A 17,176-nucleotide genomic window follows, 5' to 3' on the forward strand; every position below is an offset into this window, starting at 1 on the left:
TATGCGATTGTTACATGACTGAGATGTAATCAGAGTTTTTGACACATTGTGTTTTTGTAGGTAAATTCATCTTAATACTGGTCTGGCAGCAAACACTTTCTAGATAGTGAATATTTATAGGGTTTGTGAACGGTTGGTTAGAAAGAACTGGGATGAACTGAGGAAGACCTGCTTTTACTGGAGACAACAGGGACATGGTGAGAACATCCTTCATCCTGCAGGTCCAGTGTATGGACGAAACTGCAGAAGAAGAAAGGAAAAGTGAGAAAATACACATTCACATTCCCAATTTCCTATTATGGCTGCTTTTTGTTTAAACCTTGATCAAACCAATGTGTCAGCATCTGCTCGCTGAGCTTCAAACTCAAATAAATAACTTTTTTGACCACTTGGGGGCAGTAGAAAAAAGCAACAGAGACATAAAACTGACACAAATGATGAGAATAGTCAAGTGAACCAATTAAAACAGTAAAGCAGCAGCAACTGAAGCCTCTTTCAGATTTACCCACAGTCATTGAACCCAGGTCTGCCTGTGTTTCTGTGTGTCTGTCACTATCTGCAGAGAAGCTGCACTGGGCTGAATTCATGTCTGTATACAAGACTTAACAATGCAACATCTTCCAGTGGATTTTTTTTTTTTTGCTTTTGAACGTAACCGCAGTAAAACAATCATTAAATGAATTCTGACTGTGGGAGAACACAGTGTGCAGCAGTGCTGAACGCAGCCCCGGCCTTGACTCCTCCTCTAATCAGCCTGGCTATATAACCTGTGAGACTGCTGTTGTCCTGCTGTGGTTGTGGTTTGCTGGTGTTTGCTGGCTATTCACATGTGGCTGAAGTGACCCTCTACCCTGCCAGGCTCATTTTCTGTGGCATACTCTCTGAATATACTGCCTCCATTACAGCCTGCCTGTTTTCTTTGTCTTAGGTCCACTTGATGCTGTTTTGCTTGGTTCTGTTTTGTTTGCTTTTGCTTTGTTTTTTACATGTTTTATTTCTTTTTGGCAGTTTTTACTTTATGTCTGTTTGGACAATTGGGTTTAATCATTGTTTATATTGTTAACAAAAGTATTGTTTATGGTTATATTGGTTATATGAGAGCCGCACTGCTGGCAGTCTGGGTCAGCTCCCCATGTAGAGTGAGGGCACTGGGATATGAGTGTGTGCGCCGCCATTGTTGCTGTGTTTTGCTGTGAGGCAGCTGAGGTGACCGCTGGCATTCCTTTGGATAGACTGCCTCTCCATGTGGCCTCAGCTCACATCCCCATTCTTTCTTTTGTCGGAAACGGATTTTTCCTCTCGGTTCCTCTTCTGTTACTTGATGCAAGTTTTCCAGGTGATCCGGTGTAGATCAACTCGTCCTATCGCAGTCAATGACTCAGTGGAGATTCTGTTGCCATGACTTGATGCGACAGAGATAACATATAGTAATGTTGATGATAAAGTACTGTGGTTAAATATGTGTACAGATTGTAGTAAATTGATTGTTTCTGAAGTTTAATACATGAAAGTTACACAGCAATGTGTCATTAATCACATGTATCATCAATGATCATCAAAAACAGCCAATCCAGGTCAAAGCTCAATAACAGGAAATGGTAATCTGGCAGGAAATACCATCAGCTGTTTTATATGTTGAAATAAAAAAAATTACTTATTTGTTATTCACAGCTTCATGTTTCTGTTCATTTTCTTTTCATTCAATTCAGAGATTCCACTATTACACATTCACCTGTGTGTGGTTATACAGCCACTCACTATGTTACATGAGAGACTGGTAACCACTACTAACCAACAACCAGCAGGAAAGTGGGTCATATAATGACAAGTACTTAAAATGACACACACGGAAAGGAATGAATCAAAAATAATGTGGGTGTTTCAATGTGTTTCATAAAGTTACGTATATTTCATCAACCGAACATATTACAGCCCTGATCCTGTATTTTTATTATCAATGATTTTATAAACAATGACACAGTCGCAACCAAACCTACTAGTGAACTTCTGACGATTGCTCATTTGCCTAATTGACAAATGTAATATATTTCTTTATGGTTTAAACTTCACTCAGTTAAAGGTCAATAGATGAGGAGCCTTTGGAGCTTTTGGGACCTGTGAGGCTCCGTAGCTACAGTGTTTTAAACCAAATATCATATCAAAACATGGTGTTTTAAACCACTTCGGTATTGTGGACTTTCAGTGTCCAAAATACCGAAGTGTCAGTGTCACATTGTTTGAACTAGATAGCCAAGGAGAGACTGGCCAGAGACGCTTCCCACTACAGCACAAAGCCGATCACTTAAACAAAGAGAGGAACAGTCGTCGTCTTGTGAACGTGGAAAACTGGATTGCGTCTCCCTTTTTTCTTTTCTTTCCTCTAAATTCAAAAAAGTTGATCTTGACACGAACAAGAAGTCATTGTTATCAAGAGGAAACACACGCAACACACACACACTAGACTATCGACCCAGTCCATATTTGGCGGGCGCTGACCAAAGCAACACGACTTCTCATCTGGAAGATTTTGCAATTCTGCTGTAAAGCTGGTTCCTTCGCTCTCGAGTGTGACAGCTCACAGTCAGCTGAACCGGCTGCCTATGTTCGACAAATAGTTTCTTATATTAGATCTCAGGGGTAAAAAAGGAGAAGAGGCTTGTGTCTGCTGATAGCTTACTGCGGATAGTACTTCCTCACATTAGTGCCTACAGTCTATTTTACAGAAATATCATCATACCAGAAGACAGAAGGTTTAATTCTGACATGGGCAGCGAAAGAAGAAAATGGAAAAAAGAACGACTCCACATCCGTTCTTTGTTGTGACAGTTCATATTGTGCATTGAGATATGATCATGGACCACATAACCACAGGCATAAAAACATAACTACTAATGTGTTAATAACTGATTTGCAAGCCGGGGATAGAGCGCCAACACCTACGCCCCCGCTTCATGAGCAGCACACATGAAAAACTATGCATCAGTGTTATCTGTGAAACATCAGCCGCCTCTTACACAAGCCCATGACCACCAGTTTGCATATCTGCTTACTCAGCAGGACAGATTTAACTGAAAATGAATACACTTATTGTCACAGACATTGCGGTGTCACAAAACCCTGAAATTGTGTCTTCCTTAACATGAACTTTATGATATGCCTCTTATTTTATTTTACATTATTTTCAATTTCATTTTCATTTTCATTTTCATTCAGCTGATGTTTAAAACTTGAATATTACAACCATGGTGACATTTAATTGGATTTTTAGTTTTTTTGAGAGGTGTTTATGTGATTGATGTTTATAAACTGAACATCATGCCTTCAGTGAGGTCGATTTTTTTTTATAAATTCATTTTAGACCTGCTTCATAACGTTGGGTACATGCTTTCAGAGAGGGTGATCGTGTGACATAGACGGGAAACTGGTGTCTTGTCTTATCAGAACACATCCTGTGTCTTGTGTGGTAAGCGGGTTGGAGAGAGGGGAAGAGTAAAAAAAGGAGGGAGGGATTTATAAGTCATATTCGCCCTTTACGTTTCTTGAACATGAGGACCATCACTGTTTTTCACTCTGTCTGGATGAGAAGAAAAGAGGCTGAAGGAGAAACCGTTAAAGGCCATTTGATGTTAATGTGGAGACAATAAAAAAAAACTTGAGCGGAGGATCAGAATCGATTCTTCTCTTACTGGAGTGAAGCAACGTCACAGAGGAACCTGATGTCTTCAGGAGATGAGGAACATGATGTTGATTTTTGCCACAGTTTTCCTGTTGGTACCTGCAGCGTGGAGCCTGGAGCCAGGTTAGATCATAAACACAATTTACTTCCATATACTTGATAGTATAAGGTCCTGATGAAATTCAAGCTTCAGATGTAAACATGATTTTTTGTGAGAAATGTTCTCTGTGTCATTTGAGGTACTTTATACAGCATGTTAGTGTATTGTATGAATTAATTTTCCCTACCTGTAATGTAACTCTAATTATCCTCCTATTAGTTTAACTTTAATAATTCATGGCATGTTGGTAACATTTGGAAAAGTAGTAAAACGTTTTTTTCCACTGACTCTAAATCTAAATGTAATTGCTCTGAGATTTTGGTTATTGCTATGACTCACAGCTCAGTGGAAAGCACAAGTATGGAGGTGTAAGGAAGACTGTTCGTTACAGATGCACAAAAATGAGATAAGCATCATATTGTCTAAATGAACAAGCAGCACCTTTAGTGGAAATCATGAATTCAGATCAGCTTACAGTTCCTCCACTCTGCGGGTGAGGAAGAGATTTCTGTGGTTTTGCAGTTCCACTGCAGACACACTCTGTATGTGCTCACCCACATCAGAAAAACCAACAGGTCTCAGGCCTCCAGAACAACCTGCAGTAAACACTAGCCAATAAACACAGACTTGTTCCAATCCACGGGTTTGAAATAACAACGGTGAATTCATGAGTTGGTTCAGACAAGAGGAAGAAGACAATGGAAATAACATTATGCTGTTTTATAAGTTTAGCTTTTCCCTCTCAGAGATTTCACAATTCCAATACAAAAGCAAATATAAATTTCTCTCATAGCTGTTTGTTATTCACAGTCATACCCTAACTGACTAATAAACCAACTAATATCTAATTAACGGCTGTTGCTGTGCTGATTGAATGCTAACACATTGTTTTACTAATCTTTTTACTAACGTTCACGATCGTCTCTCTCAGGAACTAGTCAAAGCACCAATGTGACCTCCAGCACTTATGGTAAACTCTTTTTCCTAATTTCCTCTCCAGGTATTATAACATATAATTAACAGTTAAGCACCCGCTTTTGTCGTTAACCCACTTTTTTCCGGGTTGAATAAACTGAATGAACGAGAAGATACTTTGACACAAGTGACTTCTGAAGTAGAGAGTCATTATTTTGAGTTTATTTTCAAAAAATGTGAAATCTGAATGAAATAATATTATTTGAGTCTGGAGAACATGTTCGACCACTTTGAAAAAACATTCTTTACTAAGTGAAACTATTCTTAAAATCGGGATTTGGTAGACATATATCATGTATCATTTAATTTTGAAAGACGATTTCATATACAAATTTCCATTTCACACATTTAATCCAAATTTGTTTAAATGTATTAGATACCTGTGTATTTATCCCAGGCTACAGTTTAGTAAGTGGTGTTGCATATTGCTGCAGAATGTTGATAATTTATATATATTTGTATGTACTTTACAGTTAAGATCATGCGTACTGTGTCAATTTGTTAACGACAGAATAAATACAAACCATATGAGTCACTCCACCTCTCTGTGCAAAATGAATGAAACTATTTTCTTTGACCCCTTTTCTCTAGTTATCACAAATCTAATGTTCAACTCAGGCAGTGATGTGAACTTGAGCTGCAGTGACAGGACGTGGAGCGAGACTCTCTTTGTGATTTGGAACATGACGCTGAGAGACAGAATATGTCACGTCTCCCTCAGCAACGGAGACACGGTCAAAGACTCCTGCAAAGATGGCAAGTCTCTCAGGATCACGTCCAGGTCTCAGTCGTACCTGCACATCCCAAACTTCTCTGCCGCTGACGTGGGGGTCTACAACTGTGACTTTGTTTACAACGGGGGGAAGAAGGACTGTAAGATCAACGTGGCCATAACAGGTAGGACTGGAGAGGTGAAGGATCACACAACAGTGAAGAAGACATTATTTAATGAAACTTCCAGTAAAATATATACATGAACTAACAGCCTTTTATCTCTCTAGATACAATGTCTCCTCACTTTGAATTCCCTCTGACTTATGCGTAATGTTTTCAGCTCTGTCGATTTGTTTGTTGGCTCGTTTGTTTGTTTGTGGGCAAGATTATTCAAAAACAACTAAACGGATTATTATGACAATTAACAGACAATTCATTTGGTGAATTTTAAATTGGATTCGGAAGGGCACTGTTGGGCCTTGGCAGAGGTTTACTCTCTAGCTCTACTGAGTGATATTCTAGTTTATTTATTGTAAACATTGAAATTACAAAATAATGCCGCGTTAAATGTTGACTTATCCAATTACATATAAAATACCCAAGTACCTTTATTGCATAAGTTCAATGTAAAGTGTCAGAATAATTTTTTCGATCATGTTGAGTGTATTGAGATTTGATTGAACAAAGTTAAATTTATACATAAACCTTGTGCGTTTGATGTCTGTGTTTACGAACGAGTTTAAGTTTTGCAATTCGTCTGTCTCCCTCGGCTCAGCTGCTCCCCGTTTGTCAGCCTGGTTAGAGCGCGGGGACAAGATGGTGGCAGTGTGCAAAGCCGAAGGAGGAAGGCCCGCCGCCAACATCAGCTGGACTCACGGCAGAGCCCCGCTGCCTGTGGAGACTCTCGAGTCAGATGGATCGATCACAGTGGAAAGTCGTCTGGAGCTCGACGAGGGCACGGACACAGAGAACCTGACCTGTGCTTTCAGGCACCCATCCTGGGACCAGGAGAAGATTCTGGGAGTAAAACTCAGAAAAGGTCAGGCTGCACCACAAGAGACAAAAATACAGAAGCATCAAGTTAGTGTCTATCAGAATATGACTAAAAGTTTAATATTTTCTTTTATTTCAGTTTATTTTCCTTGGTGGCACATTCTTACTGGTGTTGTAATCAGTGTGCTTATACTGGGATTTGCCATATTTGCACGAAAGAAAATCTTAATGTTGAGGTAAGAAGTTTCGATTGATGATGAATTCATTTGCATTGACGAGTTCTTGTATCGAGTCACTGATGGTTTGTCTATGCACCTTTTGGTAAAGGCGATCCCACCAGCGTGACTCATCACCATCCAAATCTCTAACGGTGGGTCATTTCTTCCTTAACTCACCCTGTGAATTTTTGTATTTTGCACAATGTGAAGTTTGGTTCATGACACCGCTGTTGTTTTTTTTTTTTCAGATAGAGGAAGTGGAGGAGGTGGAGCCTTATGCCAGCTATGTTCAACGTGAGAACTCTATCTATAACTGAGCTGCACACTTGTTCACATCCTGCACATGCGTCAGACACTTCGATGCACGTGGCTCTTTTTGAGGGACTGAAGGATGAGGAAATGACAGGTGGACGAGAAGGTGATGGAAGGATGATTTCGTCTTTGGAGGAGAGAGCAGAGCCTCTCAGCTTCGTTCTGACTAACACTCGACGGATGGAACAGGGGATGTACCTCGTGTCTTGCCCACTGCTCTGTGTGTGGGCCTCATGGAAAATACTATTCATAACTTTTGACTTAAGTCTTCACTCGGATGTGACAAACTACAGAACTACACACTCTTGGTTTTGCTGATGAAATACAGGAACTGTAATAAGATGTTAATTTAAATAATAATTTGTAGATGAACAGAGACAGACATTTTTAATTAGAGGACACATGTAGTTCAGCTACGCTCAGCAGAAGTAATGCAACTACTAAACTATTCAGAACAAGTTAACAAGTACAAGTTGTGCTTGTTTTGTCGGATATACATTTTTACATTACAGTGGTGGTGCAGTGTTAAAAGTTAGAGTTGCACATAAAGTGTGAAAAGCAGTCCACACCTTTCACAGTGGCTATTATGAGATAGTAGCCGAAGTCATTCATTTGAGTTGGTTAGTCATTATTTTGAGAAGGCTTCTCATTATTTTGACTTACAAGATGAAACATGCTTCCATAACCTTGTGTAATTTTTGCACGTCCTCTAAAGATAAGGACTATGGGGCCTGAGAGGGGAAATCAGAAAAGGGAGCTCTACTGCCACCTACTGTGGAGATCAGAACATGAACACAACACAGTCATGTTCTCACTCTGTGCCACAGTCCTTATTAGGATGGTCTAAATAACAGCACATTACATAATATTAATAGCGCTGATAATAAACGCTTACATTTTCAACTCTTTATTGGTTAGGTCTGTAGATGTGCATGTTTTAAACAACAGCCTTGTCAGTGTATTGAGTACTACACCTTTTGAGTTTTTATGAAAACCGAAGGCTACCCCAGGTTCTCTCTCAACTGCAACATGCAGCTTCACCACTAGAGGTCACTAAATTCCAAACACTGAACCCTGGGCCTAAACATTAGAAAAAAACAACTAGATCTGCCTCATATTTAACTCCAGCTGAACTTTATTCAATATTTTGTGTGTGGAACAAGGACTTTGGACGTCAACCTCCATCTCTCACACTGGATTAATTTAATGAAAGGATCTACTGATCGACAGTAAGAACGGGAAGAGTGATCAAACTTAGAAGAAAAATGTCTATATGTTCACCGAATTCTAATAAAGGCAAGTGACAATTGTTGGAATACTGGCTGAATTATTGCAAACCTCAGCTCTGCAGCTTCCTACGGTTGCATCTTGTAAGGTTAATAATGGATATTTGATTTGTGGCAGGAGAAACTGATACTTAAATGCATAATGCAAATTCAGTTTACAAATAAAAGGCTGCAGCAACTATAATTATTATTTGTCTCACCCCAATGTTGCATAATTTTATCGCAAAAAAAAAACAAAAACATATTAATCTAGTAAATAAATACTTGTCTCTCTATGAAATGTAGCAAAGAATCTTACTTGTGGGTTGACTGTACGTCGAAGGAACCACTGCTGTGAAATGTTTCAGATATTTTCAGAAATGCAGGTGATTAATGCAGCAGAATAACAAACACAATTGTAAGTTAGTAAACTTTAAAAAATCAATAAAACCACAATGGAACAAAGACACATTTCAATCAATTACAACTGTTCACTTAATCCATCACTTCATGTTTCTTTCAAACATATAAATTATCCAATGAGATACAGGCTTAGACTAAGATGTGGTCTATGCACACACAAACAAATAAGAAACAAATAACAATGTAAAAACAAGGTCTCAGATAAGATGTATTATGTTTAAGTGGTGTGCAATAGTAGCAGTATTGCAAGCACTATGTCATTTAAAATGATTTGAAATGTGTTCATTTTATCAACACCTCATTTTTGATTAGATCTGAGCTTAACTGAAACTTTGGTTAGAGGGGGAGTTACGGTTTGAGACTGTGATAAAGATCAAACCTGTATCTGCTCAATCAGAATATTTAGAAGACTGGCTCCAGTTCCACTTCCAACCCCTCCAGAATAAACAGTATTATTAATGTTCTTTCAGTCCTCTATGATTTATTACTCTTTATTACTCTTTATTACTCGTGTGTTAATGTCACAAAGCTTTGGGAGTTCAGACTAAAACATGAAAAATAAAGATTCTTAACTTTTAATATATTGTTCTAGGTGATGTGCAGTGATTCTGACTATAACACACAAACACACACAGACGGCCCAGAACCGATTAATCATTACGCATCTTTATGTCCTGGAGTCTGACTTTGTGCTTCCTGATATTTAGTTCATGTTTTGGGAAGTCAGGGGTACACAGTTTCACGTTCTCCTGAGGTTGGGTTTCTGCTGGAAAGAGGCAAGACACGTTTCTCTCCTTGAGAAAGAAGCACCACAGAGGAATGTAGATGTCATAATTCCCTCAGAAGTGAAGGGAAACATGTCAGGGGTTATTTTTCTACAGCTGCTGTTAGATTTGAGGGGTTTTGTTTTTTCATTTTGTCCCATTTTCGTCATGGAAAATCAAGATTTGATCAGTTCAACTGGAAATGTCTGAGTCAAACAGCACACTGCAAGTGTATGATATTATCTGCCAGTTCTCCATCCGTAAACGGTCCAAATGAACTTCATATTCAACCCATCAGCACATAATCATCTCCACATTCTTCTTTGGATGAGGACCCACACTCAGGTTCAGGTTGCAGCCGTGCCGGGACCTGAACTGTGGCATATTCACAGTCGTCACTCACAGCTCTGGATGTTCTCGGTCCTTTGGCAGTGCTGTGGTCAATCGAGGCGTACGTCACATCCTCGGCAGGCTGTCGAGAGATAAAAAAAAACCACAGCGAAAGATGATGAATGTGAACGCTCTCACGAATTTATCTTTGTTACATCCAAAGCAGAGACATCACGGGAAATTAATACATAACTAAATCAATTAAAACTAACCTACCTGAGGGGTAAAATAAATATGTTGTGGTTGCATTAACTGGTGCGCAGACATTCTGGTCTTCGTATTTCCGATACTTCTGTCAGGCACCTTGTGTTTTTCAAGTTTGGACGGACGTGCTGTTTTTTATACTTTATGTAATCTATCACCACAAATAGTTTGTCCTATCATTCCATACCGTGCTACTGTACACAGCAGACATTGTTATACATGGTAGTTGCTAGGACTTCCTGTGAATGGAAGAACCCAGTATGCAAATCTGACTGGCTTTACCTCGTTCTGGTTCATCACAAAAGCACAGAAAAGCTGCAACTGATAACAGTAAAGCTTCATGCTCACGTGAATTATTAACTAAACATTGCATTGGGCTCATGTACCTTATCATTTCTTGCAGACTCATCTGAAAGAGGAAATGAAAATGTGTAAATAAAACAAATACATGCAAACAAATGCTGTTATAGGTGAAATTTTACCTTTTCTTTTCTTCTTTGTCCTGGAAATGAAACAACATGAAATAATATAAGAACCCATAAGAACAGAGTCAACTTAACAAAAATGAAGAAAAGAACGATAAAATCCATTAGTGTGTGATACATTTATATAAAAGACTGGCAATGGTAAAATGACTTTTATATCATGAAATAGCTTTTCAGTTGTGTAGCGTTTTGACCACAGCAGTGTTTCCTGGACAGCTCAACAGATGACAGCGCGTTAGAACAGGAAGCATTTTGCACAACTTGTCTAGCAACTTTCTATGCCACTGACTAACAGCAGTGGACATGGTACCCTGCATTCTTTTAGGTCCACATCTAATTCACATCAAATGATTGGCCTTACCCACAATACTTAAGAACCATCTGTGAAGCTGTAAAGGGTAATTAGCATACAGTGCCATGTTGTTTGAAAGTGGTCTATGTTACTGTGTTTGTGTGTTTGTGCGTGTGTGTGTGTGTGTGTGAGTGTGTGTGTGTGATTCTTTGAGGATGATGACTTACCCTGAGGTGCAGTTTCCCATGATGAGTCGCTCGCACTGTATTTGTCAGCAGGTGCCTGTGCCTGAGAATAACCGTTAGCCTGGCACCGTAGCACACACTGATATCACTGATCTATTCAGTGCCGCAACAGACTGAGAGCACACAGGCCACAGTAGAGGGAGAGAGGGAGAGAGAGCGAGAGAGAGAGAGAGAGAGAGAAAGAGAGAGAGAGAGAGAGAGAGAGAGAGAGAGAAAGAGAGAGAGAGAGAGAGAGATAGAGAGAGAGAGAGAGAGAGATGTAGAGAGATAAAGAGAGAGAGGGGGGGAGGGAGTGTTGAGACAGCTTTTTTTTATTTCCCGGGTTTACACACAAAACTACACACTATTCTAAAATCTAATTTTAATTTACGTTGCCTTCCTCTTTCCTTCTGCATGTCAGTGGCAAAACTATAAGCAGCAGGTACCTGAAAAAACATGTGCATTGACAAAAGCTCTATTTGGTCAAATGGAGGCTCGAGGCGAGGAGAACTCTCGTTGCATTAATGTCCTACTTGCATGATTGTGCAAATTGAAAGGCGTCTTGAAGAGAGAAAATAAGGAAGTCGCGGATCTCTTTTCTCTTTCAGTAAAAGTGCAGTTTACTTTACAAACCACGTCTTAGTCAACAGCCAAAAATAGACCTCAGTGAGATATCATGATCATTTAGACACTGTTGTTATATGCACAGTGCAGTCCAATTCTTTTGGGAGGTTCCTGAGGTTTCAGAGGAGAAAAGCAGCTCAGTATGAGGACGACCCACATGAGCTGGAACAGTTGATGTCAGCTGACGTTCATTACATTAACAGGCTCTTTATTCTACACTGGAGGGCGCTGTTGGAAAAGTCTGATTCACACACCACTAAGACTTCACTCTACAATGGAGACGTGACTGACAACTCACACATCTGTTGGTATTACTGAAGAAATTAACACAGTTTTTACAGCGTCAATGTACAACATCCATGATCAGGTGATAAAACACAAAATGATGCAGTGGATGTGAATCGACTGTGAGGACAACAAATAAATGCCTTATAGTTTTAAGGACTGAACATTATCGATCCAGGTCTATTCACTCTTTTGGTTGGTTCGTCATGTTTCTTGGAGTTGTTATTATTCTATGAAGGCAATGAGGTGAATTCCAGGGCACCCTGCTGACTAATGTAAACTCTTTTTATGACTTCATATATAGTTGAAATTCAACATACTCAATGTTATTTTGTGTAAAATGGTTTCTAGTTCTTTTATGTCACTCAATGGAAAAACACCTCACCAAAGGTCAAGGTCTTAGTTAAAACTTCCTGCCGGGCTTCAGGGTTACCTGGGCCATTTAGGTACAATGAATTGTGTTGTTGAGCTAGGGAATCTCTACACATTATTCTTCGGACCCCCCCCCCAACTGTAGAGATTAAAACTACACGTCTCAGTGTTTGTTGTGAAGTTATTTGTATAAATCTGGATAAAGTGGTTCATTACAGAGGCACAAAGATTCACATATGCACATCGGAAACGTTTTTTTCATAACCTCATGAAAAAAGTCGATCGCTGGATGGTCTTGGGGGAAAGGTGCGTGGGCGGTCAGGAAGTGGTGAGTGAGCTGTGTCACAAGTGAACTGAGCCCCCACAGTCGCTGCAGATTAAATCATTCGTGAAGTTTCAGGTTATGAACATGGACAGAACCTCATGCACTTATCTGATGATCTTTTCCATTTTGGTTTCCATCTATGGAAGAACTGAAGGTAAGGCTGAGGGAATATTTCATAATTGACCACAGATATTAATTGGATAAAAGAAAATGCAGCGATAGGGATTTCATGTAATCATCAAAGGTTTGAGGTATATATAGAATACCTGTTGGTTACCTGTACAGAAGGACAACAGAACAGGACAAAAACTTGGTAAAGAAGGGGTAACAACAAATGAATAAATACCAATAATAAATAAATTATTTTTCTCAGTATCACAGTCAATAACCCTAACCCTATACAAGAATCTTGCCACGTGGTAGAAAGACAGGAATTATTGTGGAAAATTAAACAACAGTGCTGGTATTGCAAAGAAATTCTAATATATATAGTTTTTTTTAAGCATGTTGGTAGGAAACCAAACAGAAAAGGTTGTGAACATAAGATTGTTATATAATATTTTTAAAATATATATTGAAACATTTATCTTATATATATATATCTTTATAAATTGTTGGTCAACTGTAATGGTATAATGTTTGAAGACTAAAAGACGTAAAAAAAGATGATTTAAATGATAAAACCTGTAAATACTGTATATACAGGTTTCTGCCACATCCGTGACTTATGCTTGGTGATGTAAAAAGTGCTTTGTTTGACTGTTATTCCCTTTATTTTATTCCCCAGTGAGTATTTCCTTGAAATCCGGTATCTTAACAGTATTCCTGCAATTTGGTGGATGTTTAATTATATAAGAAAAAAAGAAAAGATACAAGAATAATCTGGTTGTAATAATGTTTGTTTTGGGGAGTTTATTCAATTTTGTTCTCCCTTTTCTCTTTTTGTTGAATTTCAGGCTTGTTTCCATCTTGTCGAGTTGGGCTGATGGTGCGGAGTGGCACGGCGCTGACGAGGGCGCCACACCAGCCTGTGACGATCAGCTGCCCCGTCAAACACTGCGGAAAGTCAGTGAACGTCAGCTGGTGTAAAATACTGAACAAAAACATTTGTGAACGGATAAGAAACACACAGAGTTTGGAAATAAGACAGAGACACGGCAAGGTGAAGAATGAACTGGTCTCTAGTTTGACTTTCAAATGGATTTCTGCACAAGATGGAGGCCTCTACAGATGTGATTTAAAAGGAAACGGATTAAGGGAAATCAGTCACACCATCAACATCTCAGTTTCAGGTATTGGACATTTTTTTTCCCTCATTGCCATTAAATATGTCATACGTCATAAGTGCTAATTCTATTCTATCACTCCGATAAGACAAACATACAGAGTCTGAGTCAACTCACAATGTTGTTGGTAAGAAACTTTAATTATTAGTCATTATAAATATATACCTGAATCAATACAGGCTTATTGATCTGGTTCTTCTTTTGTAGTTGTGTCTCGGCCCGCTCCTGGTGATGAGGCTGAGGCCTGGCTGCCCTACTTCTACATCTGTGCTGGCATCGCTCTTGTGGTTTTCACATTATCGGCCTTTACCCTCCTGAGTTCTTACGGCTGGAAACGTAAGAACATGAACGCGTGTTCACATTTTGGATTGGACTGTAAGACAATTTTTTTGCAATTTGTTGTTTGTCTTCTTCACAGAAATACTGACCCACAAGTCAACGAAGGTAACGTGATAGTTTTAATTTAAAGGAATACTCTACTTTAGTGCTCGTAGACAAATAGATGGATAGATGGATAGATAGATAGACACTGTTTCAGTGTTTTTCCGCCTCTTTATTAAGAATGTTTTTCTGTTTAATTATTACCTCATGTATATCCTTGTGTTTATGTTTATGTTTGTATGTGTTTTGCGTGTTTCTTTCTTCACTTCCTGTCTTTGTGATTGTCTGCACCAGTCCTCATGTGTTCCACCTCTGTTCAATTACAACTGCCGTCCCTGCATGTGTGTGAATATAAGCCTCTGTGCTTCCCTTTGTCCTTGTCTGTTATTTGTCGTTATGTTTGTCGTGATCTGCTGTGCTTGTCTAAATGTCTGTCTTACTGCCTGCAGTAATCTCCTGCTGTTATACTCCATCTTCTGTGCTCACGTCCCCTGCTTCTTCTGGTCTCTGTAAACTTCTGGAGTTTTTCCCCATGTGCTCGGAACGGAACCTGACAGATAGATAGATAGATTCTTGGGAACGGCCCTCCTGTGTGTGTGGAGGAGGCTGGTCTGGGCTATAACAGGCTAATTGAGTCAATGGGGAGCATTTCATATTAAGATTAAGATTAAGATGCATTTATTTATCCCAAACACATGCACAGGCACACTCATGCAGCTAGGGACATTTAACCTTTGCTTTTAACCCATCTGGTGAAGGACACAGAGAGCAGTGAGCAGCCATGTACGGCGCATGGGGAGCAGATGTTGGGGGAGTAAGGTGCCTTGCTCAGGGGCAATAGACAGATCTATCCAAGTTTGTCTTTTTGTTGTTTCTCCGTGGAGTCGAACCACAGACGAACCAGAGACCTTTTCTGCCCATTTCCAAGTTTCTGCCACTAGTTCACCGCCTCTCCATTGACTCTCAACTAATCTTGATCTGGTGTCACAGGAAACATCCACTCGTACGATACCGGACCTGCCCAAGTGGAGCGCTCCTTCCTCTCCCGTCATGTTTGTTCCAAGCGACCTCCACTCTCCAGGGACACCACCTTCCCTGCTCACCAGTGGGATCCAGCCTTTTGCGGAGGCTGCAGACGAGCGTAAAGCATGTCTCTGTGCCGTGTACGCCACCATCAACCACACACAGGCTGGGAGACCTGCCAGTAAACAGCATGCTGCCTCGGAAGGAGATACAGACCCTCAGTATGCTCCTGTCAATGTTTCCTAAATGTTTTTGTATTGATTATACACAAATGGATGGAAACATGTAGACACAAGTATAGCATGGTGTGGTGGAACAGGCAGAGGTTACACAGCCACTGTAGAGGAGGTGGATGGAGGAGGAGGCTTGTGGTCACGCAGATGCTACAACAAAGCAGAAGCTGTGTTTTATTTGCTCTCTGAGCTTCACATTTGTTCCAGCTGATGCTGCTTTGTATTATTTGTGTCTTTTTATAGTACTGTTCCCCCCTCTTTCATTTCATTTACAGACTTGAAGTCTTTTTAGCTCATGTGACCCTGTCAGCCATAGCTTTGTCGTTGGTATTAAAACATAATTACTCTCAGCATTTGAATAAGATCCTTCGGGCTGATCTGTGCCGAGTTCGAGTTGTTTTCAAGGCAGCAGATGTGTTTTATTTTAGATTTATTTCTGCATTCCTTCATTCCTCACTGGAGATCTGAAGATTTTTGATAAACAGCAATCTGGTCTGTGAAATAACAAAAAGATGTATGAGTCCAGCATCATCATCATCATCATCATCATCATCATCATCAGCACCCATCTCAAGATGAGGAAAAATTGCGTAGAAGACAGACAAATAGCTCCTTGGTGGATACCGGAAAACAAAGAGAGGGGAGGAACGACGAGGAGTTTTCCAAAACCAGCTTAAGACAATATGTCACAGTCGAATACTGGTTCCCGTGTGAGCCCTTGAAACTCAGTCCTGCAAACCCTTGTTACAAATGATGCTGGATTTTCTCTCAGGATGTTGAATTTGAAGGATATTCAGAAGATTACTATAAAAAAGTCTAATTTGCATACAAGTAATATCATTTAATTTGATTCTTTCTAAGCATTAAATGATCTCCTGACCACTTTCGATCAAGTTGTGTTTTCATTCTCTTGTGAACAAAGCTGTGGTTCAGAGATAGACAGGCTGGAGGCATGTGTGAAGGCCGTGTTAGAGACAGGTCTGATATGATCGAGCTTGGGGTCATTCAGAGAGTGTGTGGGCCGAGTCGGCAGCGTGCAGCTTAACAGAGAAGCAGAACACTTGTGGTCTTGCATTTATGTTTGGGACAGCCCTGACATCCAGGTTGAAGAAATCTAAGAGGCAGTTTTTAATGCAACATGAGTGTGAACTTATATATATGTTTTGTTTTTTTAAATGCACGTGCAGAGATTTCAAATCTCTCTTCATATTTTTAATCTTGTGAGAAGTGCTGCTTGTAAAGAAACACATAAAGAGATATCTAAATCTAAAATATAGGACCACATTTATCAGTTCATGACACTGTTGGGACATGGGTTTTGTGAAACCAAGGTTCGGCCACATGTAGACAAAGCCTGATGTCTACATGTACATGTTTTATACTTTATTATATTCATAATAAATGTTTTTCTTTCACAAATGTTCTTTCATTAATGTTGCATGAGTGAATTTTGCCAACCTCTGCACTGTCAAGAACTCCATAACCTTCAATGTTCATAATATAATCTTTATGATCTTAATCAATAAATTGGCTATCTTTTCCCTTCCTTATATTGATTTATTGTGTGAGTTGGCTCAAATGTGGCAGCTGTCGAAATTAAGTTTTACAGTGT

The 17,176-nt window shown here is 39.5% G+C and overlaps 3 protein-coding genes across 5 annotated transcripts; 2 read left to right on the forward strand and 1 right to left on the reverse strand.

Annotated features, from left to right (window-relative positions):
- The first annotated feature begins 3,520 nt into the window (after positions 1 to 3,520).
- Positions 3,521 to 8,297, forward strand: si:ch211-214p13.9 (cell surface glycoprotein CD200 receptor 1-B). Of its 3 annotated transcripts, XM_062403192.1 has the most exons (7): positions 3,521 to 3,799; positions 4,708 to 4,746; positions 5,343 to 5,648; positions 6,241 to 6,504; positions 6,598 to 6,694; positions 6,786 to 6,828; positions 6,925 to 8,297. In XM_062403192.1, the coding sequence occupies exons 1-7, from the start codon at positions 3,730 to 3,732 to the stop codon at positions 6,991 to 6,993; spliced, it is 888 nt and encodes a 295-aa protein (XP_062259176.1). In that variant the 5' UTR covers positions 3,521 to 3,729; the 3' UTR covers positions 6,994 to 8,297. The 3 variants fall into 3 exon arrangements, with proteins under 3 accessions (XP_062259176.1, XP_062259177.1, XP_062259175.1); XM_062403193.1 differs by lacking the exon at positions 4,708 to 4,746 and having other exon boundaries at positions 3,522 to 3,799; XM_062403191.1 differs by lacking the exon at positions 3,521 to 3,799 and having other exon boundaries at positions 4,028 to 5,648.
- Positions 7,620 to 11,187, reverse strand: si:ch211-214p13.7 (uncharacterized). The gene is made up of 4 exons (XM_062403194.1): positions 11,039 to 11,187; positions 10,517 to 10,536; positions 10,421 to 10,443; positions 7,620 to 9,912 (listed from the first exon to the last, which is right to left on the reverse strand). The coding sequence occupies exons 1-4, from the start codon at positions 11,056 to 11,058 to the stop codon at positions 9,727 to 9,729; spliced, it is 249 nt and encodes an 82-aa protein (XP_062259178.1). The 5' UTR covers positions 11,059 to 11,187; the 3' UTR covers positions 7,620 to 9,726.
- A 1,530-nt stretch (positions 11,188 to 12,717) lies between these two features.
- Positions 12,718 to 16,446, forward strand: si:ch211-214p13.8 (B- and T-lymphocyte attenuator). Its single transcript, XM_062401927.1, has 6 exons — positions 12,718 to 12,795; positions 13,598 to 13,933; positions 14,016 to 14,054; positions 14,135 to 14,263; positions 14,346 to 14,371; positions 15,299 to 16,446. The coding sequence occupies exons 1-6, from the start codon at positions 12,720 to 12,722 to the stop codon at positions 15,575 to 15,577; spliced, it is 885 nt and encodes a 294-aa protein (XP_062257911.1). The 5' UTR covers positions 12,718 to 12,719; the 3' UTR covers positions 15,578 to 16,446.
- Positions 16,447 to 17,176: the final 730 nt, after the last annotated feature.

Source organism: Platichthys flesus, chromosome 13 (genome assembly GCF_949316205.1).
Source record: "Platichthys flesus chromosome 13, fPlaFle2.1, whole genome shotgun sequence".
Taxonomy (NCBI): Eukaryota; Metazoa; Chordata; class Actinopteri; order Pleuronectiformes; family Pleuronectidae; genus Platichthys; species Platichthys flesus.

Bases quoted from the DNA above. Each gene is read 5' to 3' on its own strand.
- si:ch211-214p13.9 (XM_062403191.1), top strand. From the start codon at position 5,045: ATGTATCATTTAATTTTGAAAGACGATTTCATATACAAATTTCCATTT. The intron at 5,649-6,240 runs GTAGGACTGGAG...CCCTCGGCTCAG, and splicing joins GATCAACGTGGCCATAACAG to CTGCTCCCCGTTTGTCAGCC. The intron at 6,829-6,924 runs GTGGGTCATTTC...TTTTTTTTTCAG, and splicing joins CACCATCCAAATCTCTAACG to ATAGAGGAAGTGGAGGAGGT.
- si:ch211-214p13.7 (XM_062403194.1), bottom strand. From the start codon at position 11,058: ATGGGAAACTGCACCTCAGG. The intron at 10,444-10,516 runs GTAAAATTTCAC...TTCCTCTTTCAG, and splicing joins GACAAAGAAGAAAAGAAAAG to ATGAGTCTGCAAGAAATGAT. The intron at 9,913-10,420 runs GTACATGAGCCC...ATCTCTCGACAG, and splicing joins AGTCTGCAAGAAATGATAAG to CCTGCCGAGGATGTGACGTA.
- si:ch211-214p13.8 (XM_062401927.1), top strand. From the start codon at position 12,720: ATGAACATGGACAGAACCTCATGCACTTATCTGATGATCTTTTCCATT. The intron at 12,796-13,597 runs GTAAGGCTGAGG...GTTGAATTTCAG, and splicing joins CATCTATGGAAGAACTGAAG to GCTTGTTTCCATCTTGTCGA. The intron at 14,055-14,134 runs GTAAGAAACTTT...CTTCTTTTGTAG, and splicing joins GTCAACTCACAATGTTGTTG to TTGTGTCTCGGCCCGCTCCT.